The sequence below is a fragment of the Physeter macrocephalus genome, chromosome 1 (assembly GCF_002837175.3).
Source record: "Physeter macrocephalus isolate SW-GA chromosome 1, ASM283717v5, whole genome shotgun sequence".
Lineage (NCBI taxonomy): Eukaryota > Metazoa > Chordata > Mammalia > Artiodactyla > Physeteridae > Physeter > Physeter macrocephalus.
In genome coordinates, this window is record NC_041214.2 from 29,287,096 (window position 1) to 29,314,629 (window position 27,534).

Below are 27,534 nucleotides of genomic sequence, written 5' to 3' on the forward strand. Positions count from 1 at the left end.
CAAGCCCTTTCCAAGCCATTGGAGATGGAGCTGAGAAAATGGAAAGCAGCGGTTGAGAGCCCAAAGCCTGCTTCCCTGGTTATAGGTTTATTATGTACAATAAGAAACATCCCTCCCACTTGACCTGTACTTCTTTGGGAAGATTAATCTCATATGAAGTGAATTTCAATTAAATGTGACTGCCCTGTGCTAAACTCCAACTGGACTCCTCACCTTTTTCTTACTATGGAGAGAATGGCCACCAGATTAGTTCTGCTGAGAGGTGGATCCTGCCACTCTCCCGCTCAAAAACCTCCTGTGGTTCCCACGGACCACTAAAATAGGTCCTAGTATTCAAGCTGTTCAATCAGAGTAAGGAGTCTCCCCTGGGTACCAGAGGCCCCCAAGGGTGGGGTCAGGACCCCTACATCACATGCACACTCGCAGCGGTCAGAACCTAACTGTTGGGTTGAGGCATTTATGTATTGGGAGTGGAAGTCTGATGGGGTCTCCGTACCTGGGACGGGTTGGGAACGCCTGGATCCCCAACAGGTGTGGTGTTCAATCAGTGCCTGGCACACAATAGGCCTTCATTAAACATTTGTGTGGTGAATGAACGAACGGTCTTTACAAGAATCTTTGCCTTTGAGCTCCCTACCCTCAGGGACAAAGACCAAGGCCACAAACGTGAAGGGGGTCTCCAGGATCTTAGGCCATTCTGGGCTTTGATCTCCTTGGTGTAGGCTAGGGAAATGACCTCAGTAATCAAAACATGTAAACATTTCTTATGTTTGTCTAGGGCAGGGTTTCTCAACCTTGACCTACTGGGCTGGATAATTCTTTGTTGTGGGAGCTGTCCTGGGCGTTGAAGGCTATTTAGCTGCTTCCCTGGCTGCCTACCCAACTAGATGCCAGGAGCGCCACCCCCCCACCCCCAGCCCAAGGTGTTAAATCAAGGATATCTCCAGACTTTGCCAAATGCCCCTGGGTGGGGGCTGGATTACCCCCAGGTTAGAAACACTGGTCTAGGGCAGTGATTCTCAACTCCAGTGGCATACTAGAATCACCTGGGGAGCTTGGAAAGAAAACCTGATGCTTGGGTCCCACCTCGAGACATTCTGATGTAATTGGTCCTGGGTAGTGGCCTGGGTACACGAAATTTTAAAAGCTGCCCAGGTAGTTCTAAGATTTAGCTAAGTCTGAGAGCCACTGGTTTAGCACTGGGCAGTCTGCAAGTTTGATATGCATGACAAGCCTCACAAACCTATCTGTGCAGGAAGGGAGCGGGATTATTACTGTGAGTTTCTGACTAGAGAAGTGGGGTCCAGAGCGGTGTGGTAGCCCTGTGAGTGGTGGAGTTGGGATTCCATCCCAGCACATCTGACTCCTAACCCAGTGCTCCTCCCAAAGGGCAGGGCCCAGCCTGGGCAGGTTTGGTGTTCAAGGTCCTCAATGTGAGTCTTTCCTTTCCCAGTGGTTCTTCCCACCCATGGTGGCCCACCTCCTCACTCAGTGTCCCCATTTCTTTATGCAAAGGCACAGCTAGCAGTCATTTACACTTTAGTGAGAACAAGAGGCTGCTTTTCTTCTTCCAGAGGGATTGGCAAGTTATGCCTCATCTGTAACAGTGAAGAGGAAGGCTTTACATAAGCCCATAGATGGGGTGCGGATGGTTTTGGGGTGATGAGGTGTGCATTCATGACATCTCTGAAATTAAATCCAATCGGCAATTGTCTTTCATTAATGTTCACCTCATTCTAGCTTTGAGTTTAAACTTCTATCCAGTTCCATTTCGTTTACAAACAATTTTTGGAGCATCTCTTGTACACTTTTAAGTGCAGTCATGAAGTCACTGTTGGTCCGACCTTAACAAGGCTCTAAGTTCCGGGGTAGAGGGCATCCTGGCCTGCTTCTGGCACTCACTACACCTTGACCCAGACTGGACATATGATATGGTAGGTACTTAAAACATAGATGACTGAATGTCAGGCCACAGACCCCGGGACCCAAGCCTGTGCCCTGGAGAGAGACCATACAGGTGTAACATCAGGACCGAATCTGCAGGCGCGTGGCTGAATCTCTCCTTTCTGCTCAGGGCTGGTGTCAAGAGCAGCCAGCTTCAGAAGCCTTCAGAGAAAATGTGAGCACAGTGGGGTTTCAAAGCTCTTCCAAAATAGACATATCGAGCAGAGACCACTTTTATTGGGATGGCTTCGTTTTAAGAAAAGGGAAAGAGACAAAGCCAGGAGACAGACTCTGCTAACAGATGCAGGCTGGATCTCTGCCCCATGCTATGCAGAGAGGGGGACCCTGGCCGCCCCCCCCCCCGTCCCTGCCACTCCTTTCTCGAGAGACAGACTCTGCTAACAGATGCAGGCTGGATCTCTGCCCCATGCTATGCAGAGAGGGGGCCCCCCCCCCCCCCCCCCCCCGTCCATGCCACTCATTTCTCGAGACTAAGGTATGTTCAGGCTTCAGTTCACCTTTTTGAATACTTGCTTGCAGACCACACCCTGCACTCTCATCTCCTGAAACAAAAACAGATTCTTGTTATCGGCCAAAGCAAGGTCACACTTGGGGCTCAGCGCATCCAGGGGCAGGGACTTGGAAAATACTCCGTGACTGCTATTTTTCCCCAAGAGTTGGCCTGAACTAGACAATTCCTTGGCGAGTCAGTTGAACTGGATCAGTGGACATCGGTCTTGGCTATGCCCTATAGACAGAGCTGGCTGGAGACAGATGTGGCTCAGAGCTGGCTGACAGGACTCTCAGATGCCTCCCTCCGTCTACTACCCTCGACAAGCCAAAGGCTTTAAGAGCGTCAGGCCTGAGCCCAGGTCAGAGTCTGTGCGCAGGGCTGCAAGAAATCAGGGCCGGACTCAAGGCCCAGCCCCCAAAGGGGTCGCCGCAGACCAGGGTTGCAAACCAGCATGGTGGGTCCAAGCTTCAGCTGCACATTAGAGTTACTGGGGGAGTTTGAAAAATACCTGGGTTCTAGGCTACACTGGTATCAGTATCTCAGAGGGTGAGGCCCTGGAATTGCTCTTTTTAAAAGCTCCCACGTAGTGCTAAATGCAGCTAAGAAAGTCCATGCTCTGCCTCCAGGGCAACCCCTGCTGAGTGTTGCCAGCAAGAATGACAGCACAGTGTTGCCACACCTGCGAAGCTTTCTGTTTGTTTGTTTTGGTAGGAGTCCAGAAATCTGAATATTTATGTGACATCTCCTAATTTTTTAATTACTGGCTGAAGAAATTTGAAGCCCATGGATGGCCACATAAAAGGGGCCTGTGGCCCACACTTTGCAACCTCTGGCAAAAAGCCACAGAACTCTTGAGCTGACAGGGCCAGTGGGGATCACATAACCTACCCTCATTGCTCTGCAGCTGAGGAAACAGAGGCCCAGGAAGGAGAAAGGCTCAAGGTCAGGCATTGCAGCCCAGGCTCTACACGAGCCGAAGCTGCCTCTGAATATGATGTGTCTCCTCTCAGCGCTCACACGTCCCAAAGCTCCTGCAGACCCTGACCTTGGCAGGAGCCCTATGTGCTAGGATGGCGTTTTGCAGATGAGGTTGAGGGAAGGAAGGCACCTCCCCCAAAGTACCCGGTGAGTCAAAATAGACCCCAGGTCACCTGGACGAGGCTCCTTTCTCAGAAGGAAAGTAGCTGGGGAGTTCCAAGGTGGCAGAAGGAATGACAGGAGGTCTCTGCTCAGAGGGCAGGTGTTATTTTTAGCCCCCCAGAGGCTAAGTCCCCTACTCTGGATTTGGATGTGCTTTTTCCAGACAATGGATAGAGTAGAAGTGGCTTTGACGAACGATCCCAGGCTGGAGGACAGGGTGAGTGGGGCCCACACCTGAGCGGAGAAAGGCTTCTCCTCCTCCAACCTAGACTGTAGAGATAGTAAGCAGATAGGATAGGGAGTGCCCGGACATAAAGATGCCATTTTTGGCCTAAGCCATTTTGTGATCTAAGCCTGGCTACAGTGCTTGCCCTTGAACTGGTCTCAGTAATTACTGATCTTAAGGGAAGTGAAGAAATGCAGGAACCAAGGAAAAGCAGTCAAGTTCAGTGACTTATCACAGTTTATCACAGTTCAGTGATAGAACAGAGGCCTAGTTCCTCCTCAAGGAATACACATAACCATCTTTGAGTTCCTTGGGAACTAAGGCCTCCACCCAGGTGGAGGATGGGATTATGATGTGGACCTTTTCTGACCCTCGTGACTTCAGTCAATTAAAGCTTGGACTCTGTTGACCTTTGCCCTATTTCAATGCTGAATTCTCCTCTGCTCAAGCCCCTTCATGAATATACATGTGCCCTTGGTTTAAAACTTCCCCAATTTTGCTGTTCAGGGAGAAACAGCTTTGGGAAAGGTCCCTGGTGTTCTCCTCACTTGATCTGAGTAATAAACCCTTCCTTCTCCCGATCTCTGGCTTGGTTGTATCTTTTGGTTCAACACCCACCAAGAGGTGAACTCAGTTTTCAGGTAACAAGATCATGTCTTGAGAAGCTTAGAGAACTCGCCTGGTTCCGGCTAGCCACAATTTGGCATGGTGAAAACAGATATCATTTGGGAGCAAATGTAAGTTCTGCTATCTTCCAGCTGTGTTACTTGGATGTGAGCCTCTGTGTCCTCATCTCCAAAATAAGAACCATAACAGTACCTGGCCCATCGGGCTGCTGAGACAATGGAAAGAGATACAGAATGCTCCCCATCTCAGGCTTAGCAGACGCATCTCCTCACCTCCTCCCTCTGATTGGACAAGTGGGTCAGCCTAGACCTTGAAAACACATTACTCAGTTTTTAAAGTCACTCAAGCATCTTCCCCAGGGCCTTGGAAGCGAAGCTTCAGAGCAGAACCAAGGTCCACCCATGGTGCATACTTCCAAAGGCCACCCAGACCCCAACTTGACCAGGGCCTCTGGGGCCCAGCTTGGCTTACCTACCCCCGAACCCCCGGAACCTACCAGGTGTAGCTCGTCACCCTCAATCCACTGGGTCCAGCCGCGTCCCTCCTTCTCGCCCTTCTGCACACACTCGAGCTTGTCCCCGTCCCAGCTCACCGTGGTCTGCGGAGCCAAAAACCACAGTTGTCAGTCTGGAGCCAGCAGCCCCCGGGCGCTGGGGGAGGGGCAGCCCCAACCTTGAGAATCCAGGGTGCGCTCAAGTCAGTTTCATTACAGAAAATCTGCAGCCTCATATACTCCTTGTCCGTCACGTGCTCTTATTAAAGCAGGCAAATCAGTTTTAAAATTCACAAAAACCTTCATAAATTTCATTTAAATGGATAATTAGGGGAGAAAAAGTCACTGGGGCGGGAGCTGTAGGTGCAAAGGCTGAGAATGGGGCTGGGAAGGGAGGAGGGATTCCTGAGGGTTGAGCGCACACAGGGTTTGGGGGCGCGTGAGGGCTGCTGGCCTGCATCTCGGTGGTGAGAGGCAGACTTCTTAGAATATCCTGCTCATCCCCAGACATTCATTCATTCATTCATTCATTCATTCACGGTTTCAACCTTTGCAAGGTCTCGGGACACCAAAAACGAGGGCCCCCACCCACCTCAAACATCTTTTCACTGCCTGGAGAATGACCTTATATCTACATCACCATCTGCAGTACAAACGGCAGCTCTTCCAGGCACTCTCCGTGCTGACTCTGGCTCCTCATGACTGTCCAGGCGGAGCATGGGCTAGCATCTCTGCTCTACAGATCAGGCTAAGGGACTTGCCAAGTCCACCCAGGTGTCAATGGCAGAGCCAGATCAGAACACGGATCTGTGATGTTCAGAGGTCCCCCTCCCCACTGGACTACGCTGCCTCCCTAGGTGCCCAGCGTCACCAGAGTTACAGACCAGAGGCTGCGGGAGCCCAGATGAGACTCAGGGAAGGGAGGCGCTGGGAGGAGAAGGCACCAGGCTGGGCTTTGAAAGACAGGAGAGCAAAGCGGAAGCAGAGACAAGCAGGCGCTGGGAGAGAGAGCTTCTCTGCAGACCACGACCAGACGAAGGCACAGAGACTGAACAGCACAGGGCATGCTCAGGAAGCTCCTCAGGCAGGTTCCACATTCCAGGGGGCCGTGGGGGAAAGAGGAGGAAGCCCCAGGTCTACCCGCCCGGTCTGGCCTCCACCCCTGCCTCCGGCCCCACCTTTGAGCGCTCACATCTTCCCTGAGCCCCGTGTGCCCCGCCAAGTATTGGGTGTGCTGAAGGGCAGAGAGACAGCAGGAGGAGGCCCAGCCTGTGCACATGGACCCACCCAAAATACAGGGCTCGAAGTGCTGGAATTTAGAGGGGAGATGGTCCAGGAGCTCACGGTCTAGACTGGGACCTGTGTGCAGTGGGCATCTCCCATATCCGCAGCTACCCACCTCCCATCCACATGGGCCCTGCCTCCCCCTGTAGAGGTTAGAACCCCATTTGCCCCTTCACTGTGTGGCTCTGAGCAAGTCCATCACTTCTCTGGGCCCCAGTGTCCCCATCTGTCATATGAGGTGTCAGAGGCCATGAACTCAGAGGCCTTGGCTTTACAGAGGTAAGGTTCTAGGATTCTTGTGTTCCTGCCATGCTCAGGTGAGAGGACAGTCAGCTAGTGCCTGATAAAGATTTAGGAGAGAAGGAGGAATCTGGGAAATGGGTGTGGAGTGAGTGGGCCTCTCCCTAGGAAGCACTACCTCCTCCTTCCTCCCCAGCCCCGTCTCACGCCTGAGCTTGTTGATCTCTACCACCCTCTACTGTTGGGATGAAGTCTGCCATGAGAGGTGGGCACAAGGGGGACAGGTGGAGCCAGTGTGGCCCCAGCTCTGCACAGGCATCAATTTGCCCTCTGCTCCTGGAGCCCAGAGGGAGAGGGGCACAGGAGGACCCGGTGGGGGGCGGGCGGCTCCTCTCCCTGGTCCGCAGATCACTCGGGGCACATGTCCAGCCCCAAGCCAGAAAGAAGGTCCCACCTCCAAGTCGGGACAGAATGAAGTGAATGTCTGACGAGGTGGGTCGAGGGTAAAGGCCACTAACGACCTCAAGCCACAGACAAGATGCCCATTCACTGGGCGCCTTGTCCATGCCCAGACTGGGAAGGGAGGTGGGGACTGAAATCAGACGGTCCTCAACTTCAAGGAGCTCGTAAGAGCACTTGGCCTCCTCATCAACTGAGCTTCTCTTCATGTGTTTATCCAGAAGTCTACCCTGCACGCGGAGGGCTCCAGACGCTACCAGAGGCCAAGAGAGACTCACTGGTGCTAAGTTACAATAGACACACTTCTGTCTCTACCGGAAATATTAGCGTCTATGAGCATATTCATACCCTCTGTCCTGGAAAACTCGAGAAATGCTCAAAAAAGAATATAGTAGTAACAAGAATACCTAAAATCTTGCTTCTTCAGAGATAATTAGATTTTGGTGTATTTCTGTCCAGTCTTTATATGTGTGTGTGTGTGTGTGTGTGTGTGTGTGTGTGTGTGTTGGTGTATTTCTGTACAGTCTTTATATATGTGTGCGTGTGTGTGTGTACACACACACACACAGACACATATATTTTTATTTTTAAAAAGTTAGGATTGCATCATTTATGGTTTTGCACCCATAGTTTCTTCACTTAATAGAAGCAGTTTTCCACTTCAACAGATATTCTTCATAAGCATTATTTTAATTGTAATATAATATTTAGGAAATGGCTATGTAATTTGCAGTGCCCACCCAGCACAAAATGAAAATGAGGGCTCCTTTTTAAAAAATGATTAAGAATTTTAAGACAGTGACAGCAGAGCGTTAAAACAAGTGAGGGGCCCTTCTGGGCACAGAAGCCTGTGGGACTGCACTGGTCACAGGCCCATGAGGACAATCCTGGTAGTATTTCATTGTACATACATACTTATTTAGCCCATTACCTATTCTTGGACTTTTAGCTTATTTATAATTCTGTGCTACTATAAAGAAGACTTCCTTGTATACGGTTTTGAGCACAACGTTTCTTTAGAATAAATTTCCAGAGGAAAAATGGTCGCATGAAAGAGTGAGCATATTTTTAAGGCTTTTGATAAGGATCACCACCTTGATCTCCAAAAGGCTCACATCTGCTTCCCTTCCAATGTCAATGTCAGAGAATGAGCACGAAAGAGATGTTCATTAATAGTAAAGCAGGTCAGGTGCCTCCCTGGTGGTGCAGTGGTTAAGAATCCGCCTGCCAATGCAGGGGACACGGGTTCGAGCTCTGGTCCGGGAAGATCCCACGTGCCGTGGAGCAGCTAAGTCCGTGCACCACAACTACTGAGCCCGAGCTCTAGACGCCGGGAGCCACAACTACTGAGCCCACGTGCCACAACTCCTGAAGCCTGTGCGCCTAGAGCCCGTGCTCCACAACAAGAGAAGCCATCACAACGAGAAGCCCTCTCACTGCAACGAAGAGTAGCCCCCGCTCACCGCAGCTAGAGAAAACTCACGTGCAGCAATGAAGACCCAACACAGCCAAAAATAAATTTTAAAAAAAATCTAAAAAAAAAAATAGTAAGGCAGGCTAGGGAGATTGGGATTGACATATATACACTAACATGTATAAAATAGATAACTAATAAGAACCTGCTGTATTAAAAAAAAAATTAAATTAAATTTAAAAAACCCCAGTAAAGCGGCTTTGCTCCTGTGCTAAAATGTTACACTTTCTGATTCATTTGACATCTTTTAACAGGGACCGTTTGGATATAGATAATAAAAATACCTTACCAAAAGAATGATGGATGGTGCAATTTCAGGCTTCATGATAGATCGAGGAATTCAGGGAGTGGAAGGCTCTTTGAGCATAGAGAACCCTTTCTTAGAGCCCTACAAATCAGACCCTCAAAGAGAAGAATCCTTAACGCACAAATGCTATGTCAGTGTGCAGAGCAGGCACCTTCTCAAGCCCCGAGTTCCTGCTGACTCTTGACCCAGAGTGAGTTGGACAGAAAAGAGACTATTCTCGTCTGTATTTGATATACAGAGGAGGCTGAGCTCAGAGAGGTTAAGTGACTTTCTCAGTGTCACCCAGCTAATGAGGAAAACAGTTTGGGCTGGAACATGGGCCTTGCGTGACTCAGTGCCCCCCTTGTTTCCCAGGCCAGGCTACGCACCCAGCCGATGTCTGCTCAGTTTTTGGGGGGTGCAGAGAAAACATGGGCATTATGCTAAGACTGAGCAGCCCCCGGGAGGAACACAGTTCAGTTCAGCCCAACCATTGCTGGGTGTGGGGCGCTGGGAGCCAGAGATGGGTCCTGAAGGCCCCTGGGCTAAGAGATCACCGCAGAGACGGGCAGACAGAGAAGTGCCAGGCAGTTGCGGCTCAGTGTGGTAGGTGCTGCCATCAGGGGAAGCACAGGGGCTGCGGTGGCCAGGAGGGCCCCTCACTCTCAGAGGAAACACAGCCAGTTTTTTAAAGTGGGAAGGCATCCCAAACAGAGTGAATAACGACAAGCAGGCCAGGGCTGAAGGAGGGGCAGGTACGAGGCTGGGGGGTAGACAGGGTCATAGAGGCAGACTATAACTGGGACCGTGGCCTGGAGCATGTTTTCAGTGTCCCCCAATGCTGCCTGCGCCCTCACACAGCCCCATGGCTCTGATCTGCTGGGTGGAACACTCCCCAGTGGGCCAGGGAGTCTGCCGTGCTGTCCTCTGGGAAGCTCAGCTGTAATTTACCCTGGGCTCCTGGTACCTGCCGCCCTCCCACCCTGTATCAGGTTGACCCAGTACTGTCGGCATAGAACATGTTCCTTGGAGTCAACAGACCTGGGTCCTCTGTCCCTAACTGTGTGGAATGACCTTGGGCAAGAGGACGAACCTCTCTGAGCCTCAGTGCCCTCATCTACAAAAGGGGGATTCATGGTGTCTACTGTGGCAGACTGTTCCATCGGGGCTCCCAATGGGTCACATGACATTCACGCCCTTGTGAGGCCCCTCCTACATTGATTCTGGCCTTGGCTGCGTGACTGGCTCTGGCCAACAGGACAGCAGCAAGCGTGAGGTTAAGAGGCGCCTTCAAAAGCCCTTGTACGCTGGGGGCTCGTCCTCTCGGGACCCTCCCCTCTTGGAACCGAGCTGCTGTGCTTTAAGGAAGCGCAGGCTATTCTACTAGAGTGAAAGCCCACATGAGAAGCCCCAGACGATGAGAAAGCAGTCACTGCCAGAGGTTGTGACAGTCTGTTGGTCGCCCCAACCGAGCCTTTAGCTGAATGCAGTCACACGGAGCCGTGGATACTGAATCAACCTACAGCATCCTGAGAGCAAGTGGTGGTTGTTTTAATGTATTACGTTTTGCGGTGGTTTGTTATGTGGCTTTGGATAACTGCAAGACCTACTTTACCAGTGTATGCGGAGGATGAGAGAAAATATACATAAAATGCATAGGACTGGCACAGGGGGCCCGAGGTCATGGTAATCATGATGTCCAGAGCTTAGATAAGGGGGGGGTCTGTCTGTCGAAGCTGAACAATAACTAGAGCCTCTCTTTTTTAAGTTGGAGATTTGTGAAGAAGTGATGGACAAGCTATTCACCATGGCTAAATGTTTCAGAAGCTCCTTCTTTTCCGGGAGACTTGGATCCAAGAGGAGACCTTGCAGGGGCTGCCTGATGAGCCGGGTGCCCAGGAGCCCTGAGATGTCCGCTTCCCCTAAAATTTAATTAGTCTTTGTTTAAGCAGAAGATCTATTTGGAGACTCCCCGCTGACAGCCGCGATGGCTCTGAAAATACGATTTAGTTCTCCCACTTTGCTGTTCCATGTTCACGTGTGGTGGGCATGGATTTTTCTTTCTAAGCTTTGTACCCTGTGGGAATAAACCAGCCATTTCCCAGAGGATCAGATTTGTCCTAAGAACAGAAAAGCGGGGGCGGGGAGTCAGGGAGGAGGACGATCACCTACAAACACATGAGAGAAAAGAAGGAAAAGAAAGAACGTTGGGAGGGTGATGTAGCAAACAATGGTCACTTGTTTTCTTGTGACACAAAACATAGCTTCTGACAACGAGGACTCCTTCTGTGACCTCCCTCTGTGGTGAGCAGCTACCTTTGCCACACCAGGCAAAGTCTGGGACAAGGCTCAGCTTGCCCTGCGAATGCAGATCTGAAAGGGTCCTTAAGAGGTCATTCAATTCAGTCCCCCAGCTTGGACACTCACCATTGCTTAATCCATTTAATCAGGGTCTAGTGGGGGAGTTTCAGGCAAGAAGATGTTCCTGGTGCTTTTCAAGTGACACAGGAAGGCAGATGCCAGTGGGGGCTGAGGTGGGCATGGTACCAACCACGGGGATAGGCAGAGTTGCCCGGCACCCCACTTCCGGGAACTCCACCTTGGAAATGAAGCCCAGACAAACCCAAGAACAAGGGGAAAGTATGGCCACCTTCAACTCCCCTCCCAACGGTAATTCTCACCGCCTAGACCATCTGAAGTCTGCAAACGAGCTGCTGCCCAGGGCAGCTGGTTCTAAAGCAAAGCCGGTCTCACTTTTCTATTAAAAACTAATAACCTCCAACACTTTGGCCTTGTCAGCAGCTTTCCCAGAGATACAGGCACCAAAGGATGAGTGAAGACAGCTTTGTATTACTCTGACAGGGGACTGTCACTTCAAAAGCCATTATCCAGCTCCCCTGACCACTTAGAAACCTGAGCTGGCCCTGGGGTGACATAGAAAACTCAGCTCCCGCAGGCAGCCTGGGGAAGCTGGCTCCAAGGAAGCCTCGAGGCCCCTCACCCTGTATGAGTGACCTATACTGGGAGTGACAGACGATTCCCACTAAATGGACCCATCTCTTGACACTGACCTGGCATGAACCACAAGTAGTAGCATTCAACTTGGCTGCCAAGAATTTGTGATGTTCCTTAAAGCTCCCACATGCCCCAAACATCCACTCTCATGCGCAGGGGGAAGACGGATCAGCGGCCCCCCCACTCGCCCGCCCAGCTCTGGGAGGCCCTCTGCTTACAGAGCCACTTCCCAGAGGGCTGGGACTGGACCTTACTGTCGCTGTGGTTCCAGAGCCAGGTCCTCAGAGGGGAGGTCTTGTCCATGGTGGTTCTGCTTGCAAAGGGCAGAGCCAGGACTGACCCAGGTCTGACTCCCAAGCCTGTGCTCTTTAAATTTAAGGGGAAAATTGAAAAACCAGACAGTGACTAGACACTTTCTAAGCGTGATGTGAATCGCTAAAAGATACAAACTGGCCATTCCTCCTGGGGTTTGATGTTACAGTGTGCTTCACCCTTTGAGGGTTTCTGGAATAAAGAGAAGGTTCTCAGCCTCCGGTGCCTGTGAAATAAGTGGGTGGCTAGGAAGGGCAGGGAAGGTAGCTGAGAACCTGCCAAGTGCCAGGTATGGTGCTGGGGGCTTTCCACCTCAAGATTTAGAGCCAATCAAAAGTAGCCTTGTTAAGTAACCAGCCCAAGCCTCCTCAGGGTTAGGGGCTGAGCCCTCATTTGAACCCAGTTCTTTCTGGCTGAGTCCATGAGCTGCCCTGCCTGGGAGGTCAGGTTGGGTGAGCCTCTGATCCTTTCCCAGGGGAATGGCAATGACCTAAAATCAGCACCTTCGGGGGAAAAGCCGATTCATTCTGTAAGCATATTAAAACTAGATTAATAAGGCCTTAAAACACGAACGAGTAATTAGGCACATAAAAGCCATTAGAAGCAACAGCTACAGACCAGTAAAGCCATAGCCGGCCTCCGTGGGCATGGGCAAATGTGACTCCAACACCATGAAGAAGCAAACAGCAAATGATAACGCGATTCTTAGGACAAACTAAATGATAAAATGTTAAGACTAATCTTGACATGAAATTTTTAAAATTCCTTAAACATTCCAGAAAGTGCCCAGGATTAATTTTAAAACAACAAACCGCCAGAGAGCTCAAGGCCCCACGAGGCCAAGGTTCTGGATGGGGAGGGGGAAGTGAGGCTGGAGAAGGTCACAAGGACCCTGTGGAACTGGGCTCAGTCATTGCAGGGGCCCAGCACTGAGGATGGCCCTAAGACTGGGCTGGACCCAAGCTCTGCCATGGAGCAGCTCAGGCTGGAGGGAAGACAGACATGTAAACTGGCATCAACTCTGTGCTGTGTGCTGGGTACTTCCTGGTGTAAGTAATAACAACACTGTCATTCTCACCATCACCATCATCACCCTAAAATCATCTACTTAATACTCACTATGTGCTGGGCAGGGTATTAAAGCGTGGGTCATATCAAGTTGATTCTTTAAACCTCCTGGAGCAGTTATGCTTCTCCCCATTTTACAGATGTGGAGACTGAGGCTTTAAGGTCACCCAGCCACAAAGTACAGATGAGGTTTGACTCTACAGCCCACGCTCTTGGCTCCCTGATCTAAGCTGACCCTTGAATGAGCAGTAAGACCTTGCATCGTGGTTCTGCGTAAGGAAGCATCATTCGGCAAATGCGGGTTCCACAACTGCACGCCAGCCTCGTGTGCTAGAAATAGAGGCAGGGAAGGTGAGGATTCTGTTCTCAAGAGCTCACAGACTATTGAAGACAAGCACACAGAGAATTCCAGCAAAACGGCAAGTGCTGGGTAGAGGCAGGTGATGGTGATTTTGGAAGTGGGAAGGCACCTCGTCCGCCTCTGAAGTAGAGACAGAGGTCCAACAGGGAAGGCTTCCCGGAGGAGGTAATGCTGGAACCGACAGCAAAAAACATCAAGAGAGTTAGGGGAAGAAGTAGAAACTGGAAAAGAGGAACGAGGGAATCTCATGCAGAGGGAACAGCCTGCACAGATGCAGGGAGGTCAGGGGGCTGCATGAGTGAGGCTTCTAAATGGGCTTTGCCAGGCTGGACTCTCATGGCATGATACTCCCCAGGGAGTGTGATCCTGCACCTCCAAACCCTAGAAGTTACCAGCATCTCTTCTTCCTCACTTCACATCTATGTGGCTCCAACCAGCCAAACCTGGTACAATGGAAAAATCCAAATCTTTGCTTATCTGGCAGGCAGAGCTGGCTTTGCTACTTGGGCAAGTGTAAGAAACCGGCCTATTCTCAGGTCCACCTGCAGTGGGGGTGGAATAAAGGAGGGGCCGTCCTGCCAGAAGGTGCTCAGAGGGGCTCAGAAGGGCAGAGCCCACCCAAGGCCTCATCTCTTCCACGAGAGCCTCTGGCCCCTATTTTTTATCTTTCAAGGCGAACAGAAACAAACAGTTCCCAGAAGATAAAAGATGGTAGCTCAGTAACCAGGGAAGAGTGAGCAGGTCAGGATCTCTTGACCAAGAGTTCTTTGGACTCTGGAAACCTTTTATTCACTGTAGGATACCAGCCCCTACCTTAGAATCTATGGCAGAGAAAATGCACATTACCATTTGTTGAATCAATAGAATGAATGAATGGCAGAAAACATTCTAGGGGTACTCTTGTGATTTACACCTTTTTTTAAATGACAAAATATCCCAGGCTTATGTTTCTTCTTCCATAGATTAGGCTTATATAACCAAGTGAACCATTGGAGCGACATGGGCCCCGAGTTTCTGAGGCCTGGAGTGCTTAGACATCGTGCCAGGAAGAGCGTTGAGTCATGGTTTCAACCCCCTTCTCCCCAACTCTGAACCCATGTCCTGCTCCCACATGAACATCTTGCTGCCGTGGATGCCATTGCCATTGAACCTGGCAGGCTGTGGGGCTCGTCTGGCCGGCAGACAGCAGCTTGCCTGACTGAGCTGGGCGTTCAGGAGGGACCTGATGACGGCCTTGGACAGAGGCGGGCCTGAACTCCAATCCATCCCCACCTCTTTCTAGCTGGGTGACCCCAGCAATTTACCTTTTGAGCCTCCATTTCTTCATCTGCAAAACGGGGCTAATGAGTCCCGCCACAGAACAGAGCCATCAGGAGGAAATGAAACAAGGGGTTGCAAGGACCCGTTGCAGCTCTGGACTCTCAGTAGGCGCTGGTTTCCCCTCTGCTCTTGGCCTTGAGGCCCACCCCACTGCCCCGCACCGTCCTCCATCAGGGTGGAGAGGCAAGTGCCCTTTCAGGCCAGCCTCTGCGCATGTAACCCTGCTAGCGCTTCTCTGGATGGCCAGGTGTCCCTTCACACATTGTCACCTCCAGAATTTGTCTCCTGGAGCACACAGTTTACAAGGTGAGAGAATTACTAATAACAGCTCATATTGATGGAGCAGTTGACTGCAGGCTTTCTTGCATCTAATCCCCATTGTGAAGGAGCTTGTGAAGTAGATCCCTTACTTGATAATAACGCCCATTTCACAGACAAGTGAAGGCACAGGGAGGTGAAGTAGCTTGCTTAATGCCACCCAGTTTGTAAGTGGCAGAGATGGGGTTCCAAAGATGACAGTCTGGTTCATGGACTGAACCGGTTAGGACACGGCTGGACTGCCAGGTCTCTTGCCTCAGAGGGAGATGGGCTGTGGACAAGTAAGAGCTCAGAGGAGGGCCAGGAACAGCTGCCCTCAGCCCGGAAGCTGCAGATCTCGGCCAGCAGCGCCAAGCCTGGCACATAGTCAGCATAAGAGACATTAATTGTTATTATTATTACAGGCAAGAGATATTCAGAAGATGGGGGAAGGGGAGAGAGATATTAAGAAGCAGAATCTATGGAACTTGTGGACTGACTGCCCATAAACACTTTCCATTTATCTTCACAGCGATCACTTTCATGGCTACCTAGTGGTCTATGGAATTAAAAACCCACAGTCACTCTAACGGCCTGTGGTTCCTGGACACTTAGGGACACCAGCAGAAGGCAGCCTGTGCTGTAAACCACACAAAGCTGGGAGTCAGAGAGATCTGAAGTTCAGTCCCTGGGCTGTAGTTAACTGGGAGTGCGACCCTGGCAGGACCACAGGTCCCTGTCTTTTAAATGGGAGAGTAGGTCCTCTGTGCTAGGATTGTTGGAGGGTTGAATACATAACATACATCAAGTACTTTTGGAGGTGGGTGCAGGGCTGAAGGTGAAGCCCTGCACCACTCCCAACACTCTGAGGCCATCCTTTTCCCCTTCGACTCACACGCCAGCCTCCCATGCAGGGCCTGCCTCGGTGGCAGGCAGCCCAGGGAGGTGGAGTTCCGACCCTGCCTGCGGAGACCCAGCTCCAGGAACCACATACCTTCTCCCACCCCCACGGAGTCCTGGTGGGCTCTGCTGCTACTTGAGATCAGCCAGAAACAAGAGCCCAGCCCTGACAGACCTGCAAACTTCAGCCAGAGAATAATATTCCAACTCCCACTGTGTACTCACCAGACACCAGGCACTGTGGTCACAGCTTAGTTTGCATATAGCACACTGAACTTTTCTAAAGTATCTTCCACCCGACGTGCTCCCCCACTGAGATGTGGAGTCCCTATCCCCTTCCTTGGGAAGACGGGTGGGCCTTCGTGACTGCTTCAACCAACAGAGTATGGCAAAATTCTTGCTATATGACTTCAGGGGCTAAGTAGATTATAAGAATGTCAAACACTCTGCCTTGTTCTCTTGGCCCTCTCGTTCTTGGAACCCAGCTGCCATGTTGTGAGGAAGCTCAAGCAGCCAGTAGAGAGTGAGTATGAGTGAGCCATCTGGAAAGTGGACCCTCCAATGCCTCACGGACATGGCATGCCGCAGGGACAAGTCACCCCCTTTGAGCCCTGCCCTAACTGCAGATTCATGAAGAAAATAAACAACTGTTACTGTTTCGGAGTTTCGGAGCACTAAGTTTTGAAGTGGTTTGTTACAAAGCAATAGAGATTTGAAATAATTCATCACCACATTTAATTTTCACAACATCCCATCAGTGGTACTGTCTCTGGCTCCTTTTTACAAATGAGGACACTTAAGTCCAGAGGGATACAGTACCTTCCCCAAGGAAACACAGTTGGAGAGTGGACCCAGGATTCAAATCCAGGTTCATCTCAAAGCCAAGGCTCCCTGTTGCTCTGCTGTACCCCACGCTTGTCCAGCTGCACACACTACTGGTATCACTTACTCGGACCCTCAGTTGCAAACCATGATGGGCTGCTGCAAGTTTGGTGTCCCCAGGCAGACTCCATCCACAGGGACTGCATCTCTCCACTCTCATTCGTCCCCCATAACTGGGCACCCTTAACCCCAGCACAGGCTTATTACACTGAATCATGATGAGAACATCACTGGAACCCGGGCGTGGGCCAGCCTGCTTCCTCATTTCTCTTTCTCAGTAGTTATCACAAGCACGATCTTTGAACCCACGGCATCGGCACCAGACAGGAACTTGTTAGAAAAGCTCCTGGTCCCTATTCTAGACCTTCTGAATCAGAAACTCTGGATGTGGGGCAAGTTCAAGTCTGAGAACTACTGCTTTAACTACTTGCGTGGTTTTTAACCTATGATCTGTGGGCTCTGTATGTCATAGGATGTTTTTAGGTGCAAGCAACAGGAAACCAGTTCAAATAGTTTCAGGGGAAAGAAAGGGCATGTATTTGCTGGTTCAAGTACACATGAAAAGTCTCAGAATGGCATTAAGTGTCAGGAGGTCCAGCAACCCTCCGATGCTGAAGTTTCTCCCTCTCTCTCTCTCATTTCTGCTTATCTACCAGCCTCATCTTATTTTTTCCTTCTGTTGGATTTCTGCCTGCAGCCATGGAGGGTGGCAGGGAACGTACGGCTGGCCCAGGGCAGGTCAAACGCACGATCATGGGACAGGCCACGGGGTACTGTCATGGCCCTGGTTTAAGGTGCTCATCCCAGGAGACACAACGTACTGGGATTTGCAGACTCATCAGAACCCACAGGTAAGTAGGGGTCATTCCCACCAAATAAGGGGAGCAATGTCGGTCAGAAAAACAAACAGCTGTAATCCTCCGGTAAACATCTGACCAACACAAGTTCGCTTTGCCTGCGGTCTAGGGTATCAGAAGGGCTTTGCCCGCTTCTTGCACGTAATATTGTGGCTTCACCAGGCCCTGTCTTCTGTGCTGTCACCATGGTCCTCAGAGTTTGCTGTGAGCCAGGTGAAGCAGCAATCATGATGCCCATTTTGCAGATGTGAAAACAGAGGCAGCGGGTCCAGTCATTTAAGGTCACTTTGTTAACTAAGTAATAGAGGAGGATTCAAAACCAGATGTCTGACTCTACTACCAGCACTCCTTCTCCACACCCCCAAGCCTTGCCAGTACTGTCTGTGCTCACCTCCAGGTCGCGATGAGCCTCTCAATAAGGAACTCAGGTGCTGGCCCTCAGCAGAGCTCCATAGGAGACCTTGTAATAGCTTTATAAATAAGCTAGTTAGAACCCTTCCTCTGCCACCAGCTGGCTGGATGACTTTGGGCTGAAAAGGTTCCTCAACTCGGAGCCTCAGATTCCCATCTGTAAAATGGACATAATGATACTCACAGAACAGCATTTGCTGTGGGGACCAAAAGAGAAAAAGCGCTAAAATCATCTGGGACAGGCATGGCACTCAGTAAGGATTTAGCACGTTATTTTCCTTTGTTCCTGCCTAACAAAAAACAAAACCTAACAAACAAATGTGATTCTTGAAAGTTACTTTGTGAATTTTATCTGGGTTGCTTTAATTCTTCTTTTTGTAATCCTCAAAAGTATGCTGCTGACGCCGATGTCAAAGGTCAAAGAACTTTAGCTAAAGACATGAAAGGGGCTCCGTGTTTCCTTCCTGGAAAAGACCCTGCCAAATGCTGGGGGCCTGATCTGAGCAGCGGCGGCTCTCAGAAGGCTTCCAAATCCAACGGCATTCTCAGCTCTGCAGCCCAGGGAGTGAATTCTGCCTTTGGCATCATGTTTTTTAAAATAACAACAACAACAACAAAAAACCTCTTTAATGAATCAAGAATAGGATCAGAGGAAAGCTGGCAAAAGAATTTAAACCAAAGCATTAACAGCAGTTTGGTAGATATCATGTATTACCATATATACTTAGATGAATGGATGGATGGAGGAAAGTAAGTCAGGGAGGGAAGGGAAGGAAACATGTAAGTGCTGATACGGAAAGATGCCTGAGAAATATCATCGAGTGAGAAAACAATGTGCTAAGAAGTAGATTTTCTTTCTTTCTTTCTCTCTCTCTCTCTCTCTCTCTCTTCCTTCCTTCCTTCCTTCCTTCCTCCCTTTCTTTCTTTCTTTCTCTCTCTCTGTCTCTCCCTCTTTCTGTCTTTTTCGGCTTTAGATAGAAATATTGAGAAATCACCTCCTCAATAACTACGTGGCTGGATGGCTTCTATATTCGAGGAAGATTTCTGCACAGATCCACCAGAAACAGTAACAGTGATAACCTCTGGGGGGTGGGAATGAGGCCAGGTAAGGGAAGGGGTCTTTTCCTTTTCAGTCCACTTTCTCCTGTGCCATTTGAATTCTTTTTTTCCTTTTACAGTGAAAACAAAGAAAGCAACAGAGGGCTGGAAGTGGAAGGCAGGCTCTGTGGAAGGGGTCATCCTGAGTTCAAGGCTGGAGATGAAGGCAAGGCCTCAGCCTGGGAGGAGGTGCCGGCTGCTGAGTGAACAAAGCTGCCTCCCCCAGGGAAAGCCTGGCCTGGTGTCCAGAGGGGTGACAAATGGCCCTTCTGCCACCACCATGCACAGCCAGGCTCCCGGCTGGGATTCCTGCCGAGGCTCGTTTTCTCCCACAAAAGCTGCCTGTGCTGGGGCGGGGTGGTGGGGGGGGCTGGGAACCAGGAACCCGATCATTCCTTGTGCCGAAGGGCTCCCTGGCCCTGGGGTGGGGAACGGTATTTGAAGCGAAGGAGCATCTCCCTTTTGGAAGGTCCCCACCCTGCCAAAGCCTCCATCTGCTAGATTCAATAAATAATACTGGTTTCAAACTGGGCCTCAGATTTCATTTTAATGGATAAAGGCGTGCAGGAGGCGGTGGAGAAAAGCTGAGTCCAGTCTTGATACACTTCTACCAAAACCACAGTCCTGGCTGCTTGTGGTCCTGTAAAGAGCTGAAGAGAAAAAACTGCAAATGGGAGCTGAGTGATCCCGGCTGCACGGAGCTGAGCCCCTCCACCCATCAGCCTGGGGAGAGACCGCAGAGCCATTTCAGGTGGTTCCGGGCGTGGACTGCCACGTCCACGGGGCCCGGCGATGTAATCCTCAAAACAGCATTTGGCAGGGTCTTTTCCAGGAAGGAAACACAGAGCCCCTTTCATGTCTTAGCTAAAGTTCTTCGACCTTTGACATCGGCACCAGCAGCATACTTTTGAGGATTACACCGGGGCCCGGCGATGGACCGAGCCAGCACGTGGCCCTCTACACCTGAGTGCCTCAGAAACATCATGAGTGTTGTCCACTTTTTACAGAGACACGGGTACAGAGAGGTTTCTTTTCTCCAAAGCGGTGGTTCTCAAGGTTTAGTTGCACCAGAACCACCTGGTGGGCTTATTGAAGAAAGCCAGAATGCTGGCCCCGCTCCCAGAGTTTCTGATCCACCAGGGGTCTGGCTGGAGAATCTGTGTTTCTAACAAGTTCTCACGCTGCCGCCGCCGCCGCCGGTCTCAGCTTCGGGAACCACTGCTCTAAGGGACACACGGTGCAAACGGTGACGTACGGCTGGCTGTTTGATCCTTGACTTTAGGTACCAGGGTGGGGGGAGGGCTGTGGAAGAGTGGAGAAGGTCCCATCGAAAAGAAGCAACTGTGACAGTGTCCTGGGGATCCACAGGGTGCAGGAATAAAAGGGCACCCAGCATTTTCAGCAGTCTTGATTTTACTGGGGTACAAATAGCCAGAAATATGGATTTTTCTATGACATCTTACAACCTTTGGCAATCATTGGCAACTGGCTCTTAAATTTGTGAAACACTGTGCGAGCCAAACAAAACACATCTGCAGGCCAGATTTCATCCTCTGGCTGCTGTTCCAGAAGACAGATAAGGTTCCCATGGAAAGAGGCAGGAGCAGAGCTCTCTGAGCCTCTGGGCCCTTTGGGGAGGATGGCAGCCTGACCACGCCTCTCCCAGAAGGCTCCCTGGGGCCTGTCGGGGCCACATCCAGGCTCCCCACTGGGTCCTCAGCACTGCCCTCTTCCCCAGCCACACCCTGCACTCTGGCCACATGAAGTCTTTGCAGACTGCACCTCTGTCCCGGATGAAACCCCTCCCAGCCAGGCCTTTTCTGACCTCTGGGCCTTTGGCAAGTGGTTCCCCTTCGCCTGAAATGCTCTCCACATCCGCCCTAATTCTTACTTGTCCTTCAAGGCCCCCTCAGCCGTCACCTCCTCCTGGGAGCCCTCCCTGACCACTGCCTGTTCCCCATCCCCCCATCCCTGCCCTCCTAGCCTGCTGTGCTTCCATCACTGCACGGGGCTGTAATGGCCTGAGGCTGTGTCTGTCTCCTCCACTGGCCTGGGTGCTCCAGGAGGCCTTGCTGCCTCTCTGTCCCCAGGCTGGGCCCAGGGCTGGTGTGGGACAGGTCTGAAATAGCACCTACCAAGTGCTGTTCTCTTGGCCTTGGCCTTCCTCTCGTCCCCTTTCTGTTTGCCTACTTCCTGCCTATCCTTCAAGCCACTACTCAGACTCTACTTCCTGTGGGAACAGCCCCTGACCTCCCAGACCCGGGGGGCCCTTCTCTGCCTGTCCTTCCCCATCAACACACCATCTCCGCATGCCTGACTGCTTTGGTCCACTGCCCCCACTACACTGAACTCCATGAGGGCGGGACTCTTGTGCGATTCATCTTAGTAACGCAAGGGCCGCAAAGACAGAGTGAGCACCACGAAATGCTTATAGGACCAAGAAAGGAATGAACAGAACAGGTGAGCAATGAGATCCTTGTGATGTGCTGGGAAGTACATGTTAGAAGGAGGCCAACCTGATGCTGAGAACTGGCTTCCTCCGGCCACTGCTCCCGGCTGGTGGCTGCAGAGCTCGGGGAGCAGGAGGGGTAGTGGTGCGCTCTCTTTGGCAACCACCTTGCCCAGGACCCCCGAGGACCCTCCAGGCCTTGGCCATGTGGCCTACTGCAGGCAGCTCCCCTTCATTCACAAGCACGAGGCTGGACAGTTGCCATCATTCTATTATGCTATGCTCTCCCCCAGCCGTGCTCTTCCCTGTGGCCCCCCTCCAGCTGGGCAGCAGGGGAGAAGGGCTTCTCTGCAGTGCAAGGGCCAAGGGAAGGCCAGAGCAGAGGGCCGTCCATCCTCCCAACAGGCAGCAGCACGGTTAGCGCGTGCCATCTACAATACCTGGGAGGCGGCCGCCCTGAGTCCTGGGACAGCAAAGGTGACCACGAGTCCTCATACAATGTCATCGAGTTTGCCCAGCTGCAGGGCTCCCTGATCTGTTCACCTACCACTGTCCTAATGCCTAACGGCCGAAAAAAGAGGGGGGCCGTGTGCCCCTTCCTTTGTGTCCAAACCCATCCCTTCCACCTCTTTTTTGTTACAAGTAAGTGGAGAAGTGACCCCCTCCAGAATTCCTTCTGAGATGCCCTCCTCTGGAGCTTCCCTTTGTCACCACTGATCACACTGTGTTCCGACTGTGCGTGTGACTGTCTCCACCACAAAGACTGTGAGTTCCTGGACATCAGAGATTGTGACATGTTCCGCTGGGTCAGACCGCATTCAAATCCTCTCTCTGCCACTTCCTTAACCTCCCAAGGTCACCCGACAAGAAATCCTGCCTCGGTTTTCTTATCTGTAAAATGGGGTTGACACCAGCATTGTGAAGATTCACTGAGTTAAAATAAAAGGGGAACGGTACTTCAGCACTTGAAGAGTACAGGCATACCTCGTTTTACTGCACTTCAAAGATATTGTGTTTTTTGCAAATTAAAGGTTTGTGGCAACCTTCATCAAGCAAGTCTATTGGTGCCATCTTCCCAACAGCATTGGCTCACTTTGGGTCTCTGTGTCACATTTTGGTAATTCCCGCAGTACTTCCAACTTTTTCGTTATTTGTTACGGTGATCTGTGATCAGTGATCTTTGACGTTACTATTGCAAAAAGATTACGACTTGCCAAAGGCTCAGATGATGGTGAGCATTTTTTTTTAGCTATAAAGTAGTTTTTCTTTTTTCTTTTGGCTGCGCCACCTGTGGGATCTTAGTTCCCCGACCAGGGCTCGAACCCGTGCCCCCTGGTTTAGAGGTGTGGGGTATAAACTACTGGACCGCCAGGGAAGTCCCTAAAGTAGTTTTTAACTAAGGTATATACACTGTTGTTTACACAGAATACTACTGCACACTTACTAGACCACAGTATAGTATAACCATAAGTTTGATATGCACTGGGAAACAGAAAACTTCGTGTGACTTGCTTTATTGTGATGTTTGTTTTATTGCGGGGGTCTGGGGCTGAACCTGCAATATCTCCGAGGTCTGCCTATATTAACTAGTATTACTAGGTGATCAATAAATGTTTCATACAGTAATGGATGAGGGTGGGAATGAAACAGCGAAGATAATTAGCCAAGTAAGTACAAGCCAGCACATTCCAGAGGTGGCAGTGACCCAAAATAAATAGAGATGTTTGCTGTGCCCTGTAAGTACCTCAAGAGTGGGCTGAGGACAAGGATTGTTCTTACAGGGACAAGGATTATTCTTACGTGCATTTCCAGGCAGCGAGCCAGGGACCAGGCCTTGGGCAGTGGTCCGACAGGCCGGGCCCCCTCCTCCCCAAGGCAGGCCCTGTCTGAAGGTCTCCTTTCCCACTGTGAGCCTCTCCGAGGATTAAGAGGCCTTGGGCCTTTTAAAGGCACGACCTGACATTTCCCTACAACAGTAGTGTTTTCTCCCCGCAGTGGCATCTCCAAGGATCCTCCTTGGTGGCCACCCCCTCTTCCGCCACCATTCCAAGCGCAGACTCAGACACGAATTCAGATCCCCTTCAGATGAATCAACAAGTAGCGGGGGTGAGTCATCCTGGCCTGGGGTTCCTCATCCCCAGACACCGGCACTCCTTCAACCACAGTCCTGACAAACCCCAGACACCCGGTTTCTGCAAAGTCTAGCCACAGAGGAGCCTGGCCCCGAGCAGGAGTGTGGGCCTCCCAAGTCCAGTCTCTGGAATCTCCTCTGGGAGCCTCAGTCATTGTAAAATATGGGATTACTAACCCCTCCCTCACCGGGCTGTGGTGTAAAATAGCTGGCACAGTGCAGGGCACGGAGCAGACCCTCGGTAAAGGGTAGGAGGAGGAGGGGAAGAGGAGTCGGGGAGAAGCTCACATCAGTAAGCAAAGCAGCTCCCTGGGGGTGGGAGCGAGCTAGCTCTGGACCCAAGACTGGGAAAGGGAGACCGGGAGCACCCTGACCTCCCAGCGACCCCAAGAATGTTGATGGAGACCCCGGGCTGACCTTCCCGGAGGCTGCTGTGGTGGCGCTAATTGGGGTCTCCGGGTCACCAGCTTCCCACCCTTGGGGGCAGGCGGCTCACTCCCTTCCCCCACTGTTGCCTCCTCTGGCCTGGGCTGCTGTGGCACTGACCTACTGAGTAGGTTGTTGGCTGCAAGCTTCAAAGGAAGCTCGGGGGCAGTGGAGGATAGGGTAGGGAAGGGGATGGCCAGGAGAAAAACCCCACTTTGGGGATGAAGAGGGGCAGGTCAGAAGGCAGAGTCACGGTGCCCCCTGCTTCCTAGAGTGGCTTCATGCTAGGTCCTGTAGGAAGTTTACACTTCAGAAGGGTTGCCTGTGTTTCATCTTGCTTTCCTCCCTTCTCTCCTTCCTCCCCCAGCCTACAGTTCAGCCAGAGAGTCAACAGATTTGCCTGGAATTCCTGCCCAGCCCCTCCCTAGCTGTGTTACTCTGAGCATGTTGCTTCGTCTCTTTGAGACTGTTTCTTCATCTGTAAAATGGGCGTACTGAGACCTCCTTCAGAGGTTGTTATGAGGATTAGATGAAGGCAAGTGTATAAAGCACCAATGCCGGGACACAGTAGAGACTCAACAAACCACAGCTTTCATCTCGGAGGGTATGCTTGATAAGTCGAGAGCTGCCTACCTTGGGGGCTGGGAGTGTGAAGATCTTGAGCCCCTAAGAACACAAAGGCGCTTGCTCCCCTCTCAGATGAACTAGCCCTGCCTTGGGTCAGGACCCCCGGGCAGCAGATGCCCAGGTGTACGCAAAGCCTCACCATGCACTTGCGGTCGTCTATGCCCGTCAGATCCTCCTCAAACTCCTCCCCAACCTGGAAGTCCATGATGTAGTTCCTAAAAGTGCTCAGCGTTCGGATGATCATGTGGTCGCCGTTCTGCACGATCTCTTTGTCTGGCTTCAGCAAGTTGGCGATTTTGCGCAAGGCCACATTGACATCTGCAGGGAGTGCCGGGGCAGAAAGGAGCAGAGAGTTGACTGGAAAATTCAGAGAACTGTTGCCAAGGTAGCGGGGCCCTAGGAGCCCGCTTCTCCCGCGCCCCACCCCCCAAGAAACCCATCGAGGTCCCCTGCTCGATTAGCAAGGCCTCTGCGCGCAGCTAGCTGGTCTGTGTCTTTTTCTTTCTTTCTTTTCTTTGCTTTCTTTTTTGTTTGTTTTTTTTACAACAAAGTTTTCTACCCTTATGCTAACCTTTTGAAAACTAAAGCTAGCCAACCAAGCCCAGCTTTCCTAATGAAATTATCCACTTCGAGAGCCAACCATCAGACATTGACCACCATGAACCCTAATAACCCCCGTCCTCCAATTCGCACTTGCTGGCCCCCTGGAGACGCCCCTTCCCCGGTCGGGGTGCTCATGGCGGCGGCTGGGCCAGCGGAGGCAGGCGGGTGGGCGGCCGGCTCGGGAGGGCGCCTGGATCCCACTCCCAGCGGCCCGGCCGGGCGCCCCGGGCAGAACGCGGCGGGCAGCGCTTACCCAGCGCGCGCAGGTACTCCTCGAAATTCTCGTTGGCCAGCATCTTCCAGTACCCGGTAAAGTCGACCGGCATTTCAGGGGGCGACTGGGGCCGGACCGGGACCGAGCGGGCGGGAGCAGATCTGGGTTCGCGGTGCGACCTGGGTGGTGGGCGGCCCGGAAATGTGCGCCCTCGTGGGGGCAGGGGCTCGTGGGGCGGCGACAGCTGGATTGCAAGCGCGCACAAAGCCAGCGGGAGGATCCACCGTAGCTGTCGCTCCTCCCCCCACAGCGGGGCGGGGCCGGGGATGTCGGAGGGCCAGGTTGTCCCCGGCCCGCCGCCGCCTAGTTCAGACCTTCAGTTTCCTTCCCTAGGAAGGAAAAGGAGATGGCGGTGGAGGTGAGGGGTGTTTTATTGATTCCAACTTTTCGGTTCCTGCGGGATTCCTTCAAACGCCTTGAACTTCTCACATTCAGCGGCCACTTGAGGGTGGGGAAACATTCTCCTGCGTTTGCTGGAGTAATTAGGGAAAGAGACCACTTACAGGCTTACAGCGCGGGCGGCCGGTGGGGATCCAGGATCCAGAAAGCTGGGCAGTTCAGCTCCGGGAAAGAAAAGTGGGGCACTCCCCACATCCCTCCCTCAAATAAAAGCAAGGCTGGGGGACTTCCCTGGTGGCACAGCGGTTAAAAATCCGCCTGCCAATGCAGGGGACACATGTTCGATCCCTGGTCCGGGAAGATCCCACTTGCCACGGAGCAACTAAGCCCGTGCGCCACAACTACTGAGCCTGCGCTCTAGAGCCCGTGAGCCACAACTACTGAAGCCCACGTGCCCCAACTACTGAAGTCCACGTACCTAGAGCCCGTGCTCCACAACAAGAGAAGCCACCACAATGAGAAGCCCGCGCACCGGCTCCACAACAAGAGAAGCCACCACAATGAGAAGCCCACGCACCTCAACAAAGAGTAGCCCCCGCTCGCTGCAACTAGAGAAAGCCCGGGCACAGCAACGAAGACCTGACGCAGCCAAAAATAAAAAATAAAAAATAAAATAAATAAATAAATAAATAAAAATTTAAAAAAGCAAGGCTGATGTTGCTTGTAGTAAGTATGGTTTAAAAAAGGCCCTCTGCAGAGTGAAGTTTGAGATCCACTGCTTTATGCAAATGTAAGCAATTATCAATACACTGTTGACTTTCCCCTCTGCTTTCACCTAGTGGCAGTACAGCACTCCACAGTGTTGTTCGCTTAGCTTTCTTCACTTACTCTGTTCTGGAGACCTCATTCTTTTGCAGGATATTCCATTGTGTATCCAGCTTGTCCCCCACTGCTGGACATTTATGTATATATTATTTTCCAATCTTTTACTATTAGAAGCAGTACTGCAATGAAGATCTTTGAGCACATCTCATTTCTCACCTGGTGGGTATGTCATGGTGCTTTAAAACCTCTGTCTTTGCCAGCAAGGAGATGACATAATCATGTGGGGTGACTTTTTGACCTCTATTAAAGACTAAACAACTCTTCTAAATTGCCTTTTGCACAACTCACAGCCTAGGTGACAGCAGGTACATTCTCCTCCCACTCTAGCTCTACCATGGCTCCAACCCCACCCCCTCCCCACCCACCCTCCCCAGGCTCTTGTGAGTCCTCACACTACATCTGGCTGAGTTAGGAAAAGATACCTCTTCCTCAGAGTAGGGGCAGCTTCATCCCAGGGAGTGGCTTGGGCACATGGCACTTAGTTCAGCCTGCTTTTGCCTGGTTCCTGTCTGTCTTTGTCTAGTCTCCCAGTGGCTAAGTATACTTCTGCCCTGCTGGGTTTCCTCCCAGGAGGGGTCTCCCAAGTATAGTC

General features: G+C 51.5%; 1 protein-coding gene across 1 annotated transcript; it reads right to left on the bottom strand.

The window, feature by feature from the left end:
• Positions 1–2,373: 2,373 nt before the first annotated feature.
• RBP1 (retinol binding protein 1) lies at positions 2,374–25,932 on the bottom strand. The gene is made up of 4 exons (XM_007123264.4): positions 25,698–25,932; positions 24,981–25,159; positions 4,948–5,049; positions 2,374–2,507 (listed from the first exon to the last, which is right to left on the bottom strand). Exons 1-4 carry the CDS (start codon positions 25,768–25,770, stop codon positions 2,454–2,456), a joined length of 408 nt encoding a protein of 135 aa, XP_007123326.1. The 5' UTR covers positions 25,771–25,932; the 3' UTR covers positions 2,374–2,453.
• Between the last annotated feature and the right edge of the window lie 1,602 nt (positions 25,933–27,534).

What these genes read in the sequence shown, in the direction of transcription:
- RBP1 (XM_007123264.4), bottom strand. Translation starts at nt 25,770, where the DNA reads ATGCCGGTCGACTTTACCGGGTACTGGAAGATGCTGGCCAACGAGAAT. An exon ending in GGAGTACCTGCGCGCGCTGG is followed by an intron (nt 25,160 to 25,697) that starts GTAAGCGCTGCC and finishes CACTCCCTGCAG; the next exon opens with ATGTCAATGTGGCCTTGCGC. An exon ending in AGGGTGACGAGCTACACCTG is followed by an intron (nt 2,508 to 4,947) that starts GTAGGTTCCGGG and finishes TTTTTGTTTCAG; the next exon opens with GAGATGAGAGTGCAGGGTGT.